Source organism: Barbus barbus (assembly GCF_936440315.1).
Source record: "Barbus barbus genome assembly, chromosome: 22".
Taxonomy (NCBI): Eukaryota; Metazoa; Chordata; class Actinopteri; order Cypriniformes; family Cyprinidae; genus Barbus; species Barbus barbus.
This window is the reverse complement of record NC_136750.1, coordinates 31,414,535-31,428,313: the sequence shown is the minus strand read 5'-3', so window position 1 is coordinate 31,428,313 and position 13,779 is coordinate 31,414,535. Positions and strand designations below refer to the sequence as shown.

General features: G+C 44.4%; 1 protein-coding gene across 1 annotated transcript; it reads right to left on the bottom strand.

The window, feature by feature from the left end:
- Nucleotides 1–4,738: 4,738 nt before the first annotated feature.
- Nucleotides 4,739–7,376, bottom strand: LOC306888514 (uncharacterized protein). The gene is made up of 3 exons (XM_079446869.1): nt 7,102–7,376; nt 6,964–7,014; nt 4,739–6,749 (listed from the first exon to the last, which is right to left on the bottom strand). The coding sequence occupies exon 3, from the start codon at nt 6,098–6,100 to the stop codon at nt 5,390–5,392; it is 711 nt and encodes a 236-aa protein (XP_079302995.1). The 5' UTR covers nt 6,101–6,749; nt 6,964–7,014; nt 7,102–7,376; the 3' UTR covers nt 4,739–5,389.
- Between the last annotated feature and the right edge of the window lie 6,403 nt (nt 7,377–13,779).

Below are 13,779 nucleotides of genomic sequence, written 5' to 3'. Positions count from 1 at the left end.
GCAGTTGAACGCTGGGTTCTGCGTGGTGTAGGAAGGGGCGCATCCACATGAATACTCTCTGCCCTAGGCTTTCGGGGAACAGGAACTGGTCTGGTCAACACTACGTCTGAACAGGAGTCAGTTCCCTCCGTATCAGGCAGAGTGGGCTCTCCAACAACACTCGCCTCATTATTCACTTGTGCATCATTATATCTTTCCTATGCTTCTTCAACTCCACCCTCAGCACAACTGTCTGGTTCCTCATCTGGCTGTTGTGACTCCTCAAGCACTGGATCCTCTGGGTCCTCCTCAGGCCATCTGGTTTCTTCCACAAGTCTCGAACAGGGCCTAATGTCTGATCTATGAACTCTTTTTGCAGGACCGTCTCCTACTGGCTCCACAGTGTAGGTCGTACCATGCACCTCCACCACCTTATAGGCTGTGGGTGCCCAGGCATCCTGTATCTTGTTCCGTCCTGGCGGACGATACCGTAAGTACACCTGCTGACCAACTGCCACCTCTGGACAGTATACCCTACTCTCACGCTTGGCAACTCGGTCTGCTGCCTTCCTTTCAGCGTACTCACGTGCCTGGGTATGAGCATCCCAAAGCCGCTCCTTATGGACAGACAACCAGGCGGGCTCCTTCTCAGGCACTGGCATCGACTGGTAAATGTGGCTGCATCCCAAACAGCATATAGTAAGGGGAGTAACCAGTGGAGGAATGAGGTGTCAAATTATAGGCGTACACCAGCCCAGGTAAGTACTCTGGCCACTTCCGTTTCTTTTCAGGTGGCAAGGAACGCAAGAGTTTATGCAGAGTTCTGTTAAATCTCTCGCACTGTGCATTTCCCTGGGGGTGTTGTGGCATAGTGCGGGACTTTCTTACCCCATACAGTTTACAGAGCTCTGCAATAACGGTACTCTCAAAGTTCCTCCCCTGGTCTGAATGAAGACGCTGAGGCACACCGTACTTGAGGAACCATTCCTTCAGAAGGATCTTAGCAGTAGTGTCTGCCTTCTGATTGCGAGTCAGAAACGCCTGGCTGAACTTAGTGAATACATCGGTCACAACCAGGACATTCTCCTGCCCATCCGACGCTGGCTCCAGTGGTGCCTGAATCTTGGGCTGTGGCATTTTATCCGCTGCTTCTCATACAGGCCAAATGGTGTAATGAAAGCTGTTTTGTGCCGGTCCTTCTCGTGAACTGCTACCTGGTGATAGCCACTCGCGAGGTCAATAGACGAAAACATATTGGCCTTACTCAAAGCATCCAGACTCTCATCTATTCGTGGCAATGGGAATGCATCACGCCTAGTTTTACAGTTCAGCTTCCTGTAGTCCACGCATAGCCGAAGACTCCCATCATTCTTCCGGACTAACACCACTGGAGATGCATACGAACTGGAGCTTTCTTGGATGACACACTTTTTGAGCAGTCCAGAGATATGGTCCTTCACTTCCTGGAATTGGATTGGGGGTATACGTCGGTAAGACTGTGACACAGGAAGGTCATCGTTCAGGGGAATCTTGTGCTTTACAAGTTCGGTATAACCAAGGTCTTCATCAGTGATAGCAAACATCCAGGTATCCCCTCAGAAGCACCTTCAGCTCTGCCTGTTGTGCAGGGGTACCGCCGATCTGTACTTTCTCCAAGGGACACGGCAGGTCACCGCTAACCCCTGTCATTGACCTCTGGTTAACCCTAACCTCTTCATAATCTGCAGAGATTTGATGAAATCTAACTTCGCAGGAGCTACTCTCAGCATTATGACCCTGAAGAAAAAAAAGAAAAAAACAATCAGTAGTCAAGGATCTTGTTTTACCATAGAATATCAGTGTAGCTGAACATCAAACTGTGGTCCTCTGAGAGCACTGTACCAACATCAGAAGAAAGTCATCAGGATTCATCTGTGGTTCAGGTACCTGATTCAATAAAATACAAACAACCAAAAACATTTGTGAGCATGTTAACATCAGGAGCATCTATATATATATATTGTGGCAGGGTGGAAGAATCACGCGACAAGGAGAGCTCAGGTAAATACCCCGGAGGGTGGATTTATTAAGAAAACAGGCGGTGATCGGTGAAGGTGCGTGCTGAGGTGCTCGGGGTGCTCTCCGTGCTCTTCCTTGGCGCAGTGGACCGGTGCAGTGCAGGATGCAGGCTGGGTCGCTTAGGCGCTCGTTTCTGCAAAAGAGAGTGAAGAGAATGCCCATTAGATCTCTGTTGCAGTGGAGAGGTCTCTCCCTGTCTCCAGGCCTCACGCGGCTTATCTAGCCGCGGGCTGATGGGGATCAGGTGTGTCCGCTTTAGCCTTGATGAGCGGTGACAGGTGTTCCTGGTGCGTTTCCAGGGCAACGCTGATGACAGATCGGGACGCTCGTCACAATATATATAGGTTTTATAGACCTTTTATATCTGAGAAACTAATTATTGTTTAGTACGTTATTAAAATCTATTTTTGAACATAGTAGGCTATTAATAATAAACATGTTCTAAACATACTTAGACTCGTAGCATTCATCATGTTACAATGTACTCTCATATTACTTTTATTGTTTTATATAGTGCATGAAAACATCATCGTGCCATAAGAAATTTAAATAAAATGAATTGCCCATCATATTCAAACATTGTAGTCTGGAATTACAGTTTGGGAAAAAACAACTATGATTTTGTAGTCATATAGCCTAGTATGTTTGATTTTATAGTAGCTGTTATGATTCTGCAGCCATAGACTCACGCATGCTGTGAACTACAAAAGGATGTACTTTGTACCATAAAAAAGGATATATCTGAGAAACTAATTGTTATTGTTTAGCACGCTATTAAATCTATTTTTGAACATTAAACATTCTTCATTCATCCTGCTAGCATTCATCATGTTGTCGTTTGGGAAAAACCCAACTAAACGCGTTCAAGTTTGTCACAATAACACACTAACTAATGCAAAAAAGAAGCATTACTTACTCATCAGATTGATCTTATCTTCTGGATGAAATCTTGTTCTTATTTTGAGGGAATTCCAGCCTTTACTCAGGGGGTCTTCTTCCAGAAACGAACAGTAGCTGCGATGAACAGTCTCGTGACACTTTGTTTATGTTGGGCGTCTCCATGCGCGCACGGATCACGTGGTGATTTACATGTGAACACGAGGGGGCGGGATCATATTAAAAATAATGAGTTAGACTGGACAGACTGAACATCGTGTCGGTTTCATACGGATTACTTTATCACAGAACGTTTGTTTTCGAGATATTTCATTTGAAAGAAGACACTTCAGGCTTTCTATACAGATAACTCTCATGTTTCTGTGTTGAGTATTTGCTGAGTTACACTTCATTTTAGTGACGCGTTTCTATAAACAGATCGCGGAGATGAAGACAGAGAGCGCACCCTGTTTGTTTTCTTTTTTCCCAAAAACCACAAAGTTGTTGTAATCGTGAGTGTACACAAAAAAATAGACACTTCACAGTTTCGATTGATGTATAACACTTATTTGTGTGACCAAAATCAACAGACTATTTTTAGTGTCTTTTGCACTGATGTTAAAAAAACCGAGCTGGTATCGCCGGCGATACAGCGGGCCCCAGAGGTTTAATATTCAAGGCCATTACCACTCCCTCGCATATTGGCTTTCGATCACAAAACATGTCTTTAAAAATTTAAATCAATATATTGTTTTCTGTGAATGAGTAAGCAGAATGATTTTCACATAATTGTGAAGTAAATATTCTAGCCTACAAGACTGATTACTCAAAAGTCTTATTCAGGACTATTTAGTGTGGGTTTTATGGCCTTATTTCAGCTACATTTTTTTTCCCAAAACTTACTAACCACGCATAATATTTTTTTTCTAAAAAATACAAACATTTACATCCATCTTGGTCACATATTATTGTAGCACAGTTTGTGCTGAATACAAAAAAAATACATGTTGGTCATTATCATGTTATAAGTAGCTGAAATAAGCACAAATATCAGGGCATGTCAAAAATCTCAAGGGCCCCAAAATCACCTCAGACCCCAGAGGGTTAATTACCTCTTGTAGGGCTACAGTCAAGTCGTTTGGTACGGTGGCGGTCATCCTTGCGTGCACTACACTTTCCTCCTCACTCACTAGGTTTCGGTTTTGGCCCACGTTAGTTGGACAAGGTCTTTCTTCTGAACACCACAACAGGGCCTCCTCCCGAACTTCAAATAATGTAGCATGAGGTCGCTCTCTAACCACCTTGCACAGTTCCCTTCGGAGGGCTGAATCCCTCACCCCTTCTATAAGCTGGTCTCTCAATGCCAACTGCACATCTGGAACACAATGTGGTGCTTGTTGCAGTGTAGCATTTAACATCAATGACAATGCATGTGAAAAATCATGAAAGTCCTCACCGTCCAATTGTTTTCGTGCATAAAATGTGCGCAACATCTGGGAGGTGCTACGCTTTTCCCTGAAAGCTGCCCTCAAATATGAGAACAGATCTTCAGCCGACTTATCCTCCCTCCCCATACACAGCCTGACTTCATCTAGTGCTGAACCCTTTAAGTGGGAGAGAATAAAATCTACCTGATCTTCAGCATTCAACCTCCTCACTCTTATAACCCTGCCAAGTTCCTCAATGAACTCATCAACATTTTAGCAGTCTTTACCTGGGTCCCCACTAAAAGGTACAATTTGTCTCTCTCTGGGGATATACACATAGGATCTAGTATGGGCACTAGTTATGTTAGCCAGAGCTGACATTACTTCATCATTGGATTGGATTGGATTGGATTCAATTTATTGTCATTGCACATGTAGGTACAAGGCAACGAAATGCAATAAAGAAGAAGAAATACAGCATAACATGAGGAAAGAGAGGAGAAAAAAATTGTCCTCACACTACGCTCCTGGACGAGAGTGCAGTGTGAGAACAGACAAAAACCTCAGCATAAAGCACAGTCAAAACAGGAACATAACTTGCATAGTAATCCTAGTTCAGACGAAACAGCCATCCGGCCAGCAGCCATTACAGCGCAAACACACGGACCCGTTATCACTGACAGGATGAAGCGACGAAGGCGTGGGATGGGGGTAGGGAGGTGTATGAGTGTGTGTATGTGTAAGTTCGTGTGAGTTCGTATGCCTTGAAATCCGTTTCGCCAGCACTCCAAACCAGTCGACTCAGTTCGCAGGTTGTGATGCGACATAGCAATTGCCATGGAAACGACCTTGGACAGAGCACAAGCGCCCGACAATAACAAGGTGTTTGATGGGGGGAGGGAATGGAAGAAAGAGCGTCTCCCTGCAGTATTCACCGGAGAGTTGATACCAGAGCGGCCTTGCCAAGCCGTTCTGTTGTGGGAAGCCGGAAAGAGATAAGATTGTTTTGTCTTAGGGCGAACAGCTGTCTTCCAGTTTCACAGCTATTCTCATTGTCCATTCTGATCTGCTTGTCCATCAATTTTCCTTTCCAAAGCTGAGAGCTTAGCCGTGATCGAATCCATATTGCGGTTAATCGCCTCTGTCTCCGAGGCGACCGCTCTGCCTACAGCCTCCATCATGACGGGCAGCCGTGAGAGGTTTTGGATAGCCAGTCCTGTCTCCTTAATTTTCTGATAATTTAGGGCAACGCCTAATTCAAATAGCAGAAACCCAGTTATCATTGTTCCGAATAAGAAGATGTCTTCAATGTCCTCCACGGAGAGAGCCGCCAGACACACGACCCGCCATCTCTCCCATGCGTCCATCGTGTAGCCAGCAGCAAACGTCCCAATGGGACATTCCGGTTCTCCAGATCCCGCTTTCCTAGTCGAGAAGATGGTGTCAATTGCGTTAAGAGACCAGTTGATCAGATCCATAATTTCGGTTTTGTAAATAGTGCAGCGAGAGTCTCTTAAGAAGGACAGGACAATACAAGAGAGCAAGCAGGGAAGTTCAGGAGGGAGGGAGGGAAGAAAAATGCGACCGCCTTCGAACAGAGCCGACCGCCTTCGATCATGTCTACGTCCCAACTCCAAGATCTGGGGCTGGAGCTGTGAGACGGGGTTACCTCCCTCAATGTCTATTTCCGGAGCTGCAGCACCTGCACCTTGAATGTCCTCCTCCCCTGCGGCTGCACTGTCCATGTCCTGAGCATCCATGACTTTGAGCTGCAAGCACCAAAGGTCTCAGTTTTCAATCAGTCAGTTTAACAAGCACTGTCCTCCTCAAAGTCCTCACAAACTGCAGTCCTAATGCGCTGACCCTTTGTCCTGCCGCCGCTTCTGTCGGGATGGCACTGCAGGTCCTTCCAGCACTCAGTCGCCTTTTGCCACTATCTTTGTTTGCACCCTTCTACTTTTGCACTATTGTAACAAAAAGGAATCAGCCCCAAACAAAACAGAATCCCACTTCTGAAACCAAAATTAGATGTGGCCGGCTTGACGTCCTTATTATGTGTTAAGGGAAAAGACAAAGCCAAAACATCTAGCAAAAGGATTTTTTTATTCCTGACTGAGCCTAAAAAAGGGACTCAGCATTAAGGTTTTGTTGGGGGAAAAGATTTGGGATTCTAATCCAATTAGATGAGAAAAATTGTACAAAACAGAGTAACGAAAACAAAGACAAACACCCACTTTTCTTCAATGGGTACAGGAAGTAAAATAGTAAGCAATAATATGAAAAAGGGTTCTTCACACAATCTCAATTAAAAAACTCCAAATCACAAACCCCATTAAACTTAAACCAATGCAAACCAGGTTACAAAACTTATAAAGGGTGTACAAAACAACGGCAGTGGCCTGTTTGTGCCTAATAAAACAAATAGAACACAGAATATGAGCACTCAGCACATTTCACCACATGAATGCATCACCCACTTTATACATAGTTCACGTTTATCTTCTTTTGAGCATATTAATTGGTAAATAGACTAAATATAACAGTACACACTTTTACACAGGGTACACTCCTTTTCATGCAATATACGGAAACACTTTGGGAGAATGAAATGAACAAAACTCACTCTCTGAAGCACACAGCACTTGTGTGATCTCACGTATCGTTTCTCTCCCCTCTAACACAGTATAAAGGACAAGAGTTACTGCATGTTCAGTTAATATATGAAATAAACAGAGTTATTTAAGATTTTAATAACTCTTACAACATATTTTAGGATAACTCGCGCTCAATATCCGTCAACGTGATCTGAATTCCCCTCCCCCACGGGCGATCTCTCACTTGTAGGAACACAATGCTTGTATGACCGGCAAATTGAACCATCCACTCAATAAAATCACACAACTAGTCACCACACACTCACAAGTTAATATAAAGCTGGAAATTTCCTCTCTTTAACAGTTTTATCAACTATTTCTTCCTCGGTGTAACTCCCGTTTCTAACTTTGCTCTCTTCCAGTTTGACGAGCTCTTCCCTCTAGCGCATGCACAAACTCTTAAAGGGGACAGCGCACATAACTTAGTTAAAGCAACAAAGGGGAATTACTGGGGAACTTAACCAAGTATAAGGTGAATCTTGCTCCGGTTACATATGCTTTCTTAATGTTTTTTTTATATATGTAATGCATTGGGAGCTCCATACTATCTATAACAAGCACTATACAGATTTTTATTTGCGATCAGCAGGGCAGAAGAGGTGACACTTCACATCAGGTGAGTCCACATCTCCGCCTGCTCTCCTCCTCTCTGTCACAGATGCAGTGCTTTCCGAGGCCACATGTTAACCTTTATTCAGCATGACAAGCACATGAATGCTGTTCATGCCGTGTAACCATGATCCTCTCACTGTGTTTGTGGACAGTAAATGTTCTGCTACACAGTAAATTTTGCAGTGTTAAATGAACTCTATTAGAGTTAAATTTAACACTGGGCCCGAGTGTATTTGGTCCCACTCAGAATTGGTGATAAATTGACTCTCGTCATAGTGTTAAATTTTCAGAGTTAAATTAACTCTATTTTGAGTAAAAAATTAACACTGCTCAACACTGAATAGTGTTACCAGAGTTTAACACAAGGGGAAATTAACTCTGTTCTGTGTTACCACAATTTAACTCTGCAGGAAAATTTACTCTAATTAATGTTAATATTTCACTTATGTAGAGTTCATTTACATTTATAATAGGGAAAAATTCTCTAATTTTAAATCCCATTTGGTGTTTTAAAAACAGAACATAAAACAAGATCAACGACGTTATATTTAAACATTTATTACAATGCTGTCATGCTCAAGAAACATACACAATTACATGCACAAAAATACATTGTGTCTGCATGAAATGACAATACATCACTATATTCAGTACAGAAGCTGTTGAACCACCTAGCTAAGCAGCCTTGCTCTAACCTCAGCAATACAAGGACCTTCACTTTGCCAACATCTTTGTTGAACACAGTGGTCTGAATGAAAGTGTACATCTTGTGTAGAATAGTATTATAAGTGGTGACAAAAACAAAGTGTGCCTTAAGAAGTTTGTTCACCAAAAATTTGAATTCTCATTAATTACTCACCCTCATGTCACACCAAAGCTATAAGACGTTAGTTCATATTCCCAACACAAATGAAGATATTTGTAATGAAATCTGGCAGACTTCTATCCTTTCATCGACAGCCTATAACTACATCTTTCAAGGCCCAGAAAGGTGTTAAAGACATCATTAAATTAACCTGTGAGACTCTGGTGATTTAACTTCAGTTTTATTAAGCAACACGAGTGCTTTGTTTGCGCAAAGGAAAATTTTTTTTTAACCACTTTATGAAAATATTAATCCCTGACAAGCATACACAAGAGCACGATGACAGATCAGTGTTTTGTTTGAAATTAAAGCTGACATTTTGTGAATGCATGCTTAAAATTAAGGTTAAACCAGTGGAGTCACATGGATTACTTTAATGATGTCATTACTACCTTTCTGGGCCTTGAATGTGCTAGTTGCGTGGACTCTCAATTTAAGGACAGAAATCTCTCAGATTTCATTAAAATATCTTCATTGGTGTTTTGAAGATGAACGAAAGTCTTACAGGTTTGGAACGACATGAGAGTGAGTAAATGATGACAGTTTTCATTTCTGGGTAAATTAAACAGTTTGGCAAAGGCATCAAGAGAAGAGATTGACTTGCATGGAATGGCATGCTGATCAAAACTGAAGTACTGGTGAACTGAATAATTCTTCCCTGAGCCAGGAGACAGGGCTGAGCACTTCCAGCAATGTCTTGAATATGCTCCTCAATGCTTGTTCCACTCTGAAAAAAACAAGCAAATTGCAGAGGACTATCACTGATATGTTAAATTAAAAAACTATAAAAAATAGTAATAATTAAAAACAAACCTTCTAGAAGATATCCCTACTTGAGATGTAGACACCTTTCCTTGTCTCTTCTGACCTTGACAAGACACAAACAACAAAGCATTTTAAGATCATCAACAATGCTATATGAAGTTAATCCTTAGTCACAGTTAAAAACTGCTGTGAAAAGTTGCACAATGAGATTTCTCTTTTCATTTTGTACCTTCAAATTATATTCCTCGTTCTTTAGAAATGCCTCTCTGTATAGTTATGATTCCGGTGCTTCTTAGAAAGACAAAAATACAGAAAAAGGAGGAGAAAGTGTTTTAAAATCCAAGAGAAAAATACACCACCTGTATTATGGACATGAATGAATGAATGAATGATGCATTTATATAGCGCTTTTTATTGTGTATTGCTGTACACCCAAAGCGCTTTACAATCATGTGGGGGGGGTCTCTCCTCAACCACCACCAATGTGCAGCATCCACCTGGATGATGCGACGGCAGCCACAGTACATGACATGTGATCAAAACATTTAAAAGTTGTCAACAATGCATTAAAACTAAAACAAAAACAGTGTGATACTTACGTAGCCATTTTTGAAGAAGGTACAGGAACAAAGGCACAATTCCTCTGGCACGGTTTTCGTTCATCTTCCTTGGTGGTGATTGTCACGAATCTGGTTAGATTAGATTAGATTAAACTTTATTGTCATTTTGCAGAGTACAAGTACAGAGCTAATGAAATGCAGTTAGCATCTAACCAGAAGTGCAAGAATATAGTGTTTTATATACATATAAGTGCAGAGTAAATGAAGATATGATTTACAGAATGTACAGTGGAATTGCTATATACAGTATTGAGCAGAGTATATACAGAATATAAATAGGAATGCAATGTAGGGATTGTATGTACATTATGAACAGAGCAATGTGGGATTATATATACACATTATGAACAGCAGAGACGTGAGAACAGTGGTAATAAATAAATAAATAAATACAGCTGGATGAGTGTGTGCAAGTATTGATAGAACAATGTATTCTATGCAAAATAACAGTAGTGCAATATTTTATAGAAATAGTTTACTGTGCTTTGTACAGTAACAACTTTAGACAGTTTATATTGTAATAACTTTAACAATGTGCGGTCTGTGCAAAATATGAGTAGTGCAAATGCATGTGTGTAAAGTACTGTGACCAGTGCAGTAATAAGCAGGTGCAGGTTAGATTGGTGGTGTGGCGTTCAGAAGTGTCACAGCTTCGGGGAAGAAGCTCTTCCTGAGCCTACTAGTGCGAGAGCGTAGGCACCTGTAACGCCTGCCGGATGGAAGGAGGGTGAAAAGTCCATGGTTAGGGTGAGAGGCATCTTTGATGATGTTTCTTGCCCTGCCCAGACAGCGCTTATGATAAATGTTCTCAATGGAAGTTAACTGGGTGCCGGTGATCCGTTGAGCAGTTTTCACCACCCGCTGGAGTGCTTTGCGGTCAGATGCGGAGCAATTGCTTTACCATACTGAGATGCAGTTTGTGAGTATGCTCTCAATGGTACGGCGGTAGAATTCCACAAGGATCCTGGGATTCAGGTGAACTTTCTTAAGGCTCCTTAAGAAGTAAAGGCGCTGCTGTGCCTTTTTGACCAGAGTGGAGGTGTTATGGGACCAGGTGAGGTCATCAGAGATGTGGATGCCAAGGAACTTGAAACTCGACACACGCTCCACTACAGCTCCGTTGATGTAGATGGGTGTGTGTGCATGACTCCTAGTCCGCCTGAAGTCCACAATGATCTCCTTTGTCTTCTGGGTGTTTAGTTCTAGATTATTGGTGGCACACCACACAGCCAGGTGCTGTACCTCATCCCTGTAGGCTGATTCATCGTCATCCTTGATCAGACCTACCACCGTGGTGTCATCTGCAAATTTGATTATGGTGTTGGAGCCATAAACAGGAACACAGTCATGGGTGAAGAGGGAGTACAGGAGAGGGCTCAGTACGCAGCCCTGTGGCACGCCGGTGTTCAGGGTGATGATGGAGGAGGAGAGGTTATCTAACTTAACGGACTGAGGTCTGTTAGTCAGAAAATCTAGAATCCAATTGCAGATGGGTGTGCTGATTCCAAGCTGGCTGAGCTTGGAGATCAGCTTGGAGGGGATTACAGTATTAAATGCAGAACTGAAATCTATGAACAGCATTCTCACATGTGTGTTTTGACTGTCCAGGTCCGTGCAATTCCATTCATTCATCACCAGAGGTCACCCGCTCACCACATGGACTTTCACACTACACAGCACATTGGACTCCATTTCCCACCATCCATTGCACTCACTAATCACTCACAGCTGTGAACTATCACCCAATCACACACACACTTTATAAGTCTGGGACATTCTCTTGTTCACTGCCGAGTATTGTTTAGCCCTGCTACTCTACGAAGCGTTCTCTGTTCATAGTTTTCCTGGTTAGATTTCCCGTGTTCTGATTCCTGCCCGGTCTCCTGGTTTATTCTCTCTGTCTTGCCCTGTTTGGACTCTGTTTGCTGCTCGTTCGGATTATTGCTCACTCTCCTGGATTATTCTCTCTGCCTAACCCTCTGGATACTGAATGCTGATCGTCGACCCACGCTGCCCTTCGGATTGCTCTGTGTCTTGCCTCTGCCATACCTGTCTGCTGTTTATTGACCCTGCCTGTCTTTACCATGTTTTATAATAAAGCTTTGCAAATAGATCCGCACTTCTCACGTCTCGTCAACCCCGTAACAGAATACTCGGCCACAAAAGGATCCAGCAGCTTTTCCAGTAGATATTGGCCAAGTATGGACATGGCAGGTATGTTACTAACCCTCAAGCAGGGTTCGCGATCGCTCGAGGGTTATATAGAATAGTTTTTAGACCTCGCCCATTTTTCTGATCTGTCAGACTGTGTACTCATAGACTTCTTTTGTGAGGGCGTTAATCAGCCGCTGAAATCGCAGCTAATCCGTGAGGGTCCCCGTTCTTCTTTCATAAAATTTCTGGACTATGCTTTATTGACTGTTGGTTCAACGCTCACTGTGGGGGTTGCGGAGGAACGAGACCCCGCACCCAATTGTGTGTTCACAGCCGCGCTAGAGCACGCTCACAAAATGGCGGCCACAACTACACCCCGCAGCGCCATTGCTGCCAGTCAGGAGCCAAGTCAAGTCACAACCATTGTTAAAGAGCCAAGTCAGGTCACAGCCATTGTTAAAGACATTGTGTCCAGCGTGAGGGATGCACTGCTGGTGTCTGCATGCTCAGCTGGTGTTCCCAAATCCACCCATGTTAACCCTCCTGTCCCTGAACTTACTCCCCTGTCTGAAGCACTTCCCATGTTAGGGATCGCTTTGTGTTGCTTTTGGGCCGCATACACCACCTCTGAACTGTCCCAGGCGATGGCACCCGCTGCAGCTCCTCCAGAGGAGGAGGCACATGCTGCAGAACCTCCTCAAGCGGTGGTGCTCGCTTCAGCCCCTTGTAAGGTGGTGGCGCCCAGCAATGTACTCTCAGTCTGTCATGTTGTGGTCAAAGAGACCGTCACTGAACTCCACCTACCACCTGATGTTACCACTGTAGAACCTCCAGAGGTGGCGGCGTTTGCTGCAGAACCTTCAGAGGTGTCGGTGGTATCCTCCCGTCAATCCTTGTCCTGCCCAGTCACGCCTATGGAGGCCGTCTGTGAATCCCTGTCCTGCCCAGTCACGCCTATGGAGGCCATCTGCGAATCCTTGTCCTGCCCAGTCACGGCTATGGAGGCCGTCTGCGAATCCCTGTCCTGCCCAGTCACAGCTATGGAGGCCGTCTATGAATCCTTGTCCTGCCCAGTCACGGCTATGGAGGCCGTCTGTGAATCCACGTCCTGCCCAGTCACGGCTATGGAGGCCGTCTGTGAATCCACGTCCTTCCCAGTCACGGCTATGGAGGCCGTCTGTGAATCCTTGTCCTGCCCTGCCACAGTTACGGAGGCCGCTTATGAATCCCCGTCCTGCCCTGCCACGGCTCTTGAGACCATGGATGCTCTCCCTGTGCTGTCTGTCTCTGCTCTCCCTGTGGTGTCTGTCTCTGTTCTCCCCAGATCTCTGATCCTGCCATGGTTTCCTGATCAGTCTGCTCTACTGTGGAGATCCTCTGCCCTGTCTACTCCACACTGGTGGGCTCCGGCTCTGTCTGCTCCGCCATGGTGGTCAGCTGTCTGACTCTGGGTGTCTCCTGCTCCGCCCAGGGGGGCTCAGTCTGTCTCTGCTCTCCCTGTGGTGTCTGTTTCTGTTCTCCCCATATCCCTGATCCTGCCATGGTTCCCTGACCAGTCTGCTCTACTGTGGAGATCCTCTGCCCTGTCTACTCCACACTGGTGGGTTCCGGCTCTGTCTGCTCCGTCGTGGTGGTCAGCTGTCTGGCTCTGGGGGTCTCCTGCTCCGCCCAGGGGGGCTCTGTCTGTCTCTGTTCTTCATGTGTTGTCTGTCTCTGTTTCTCTCAGATTTCAGACTCTGCCATGGTTTCCAGTCCCGTCTGCTCCGCCG

Bases quoted from the DNA above. Each gene is read 5' to 3' on its own strand.
- LOC306888514 (XM_079446869.1), bottom strand. From the start codon at position 6,100: ATGGATGCTCAGGACATGGACAGTGCAGCCGCAGGGGAGGAGGACATT.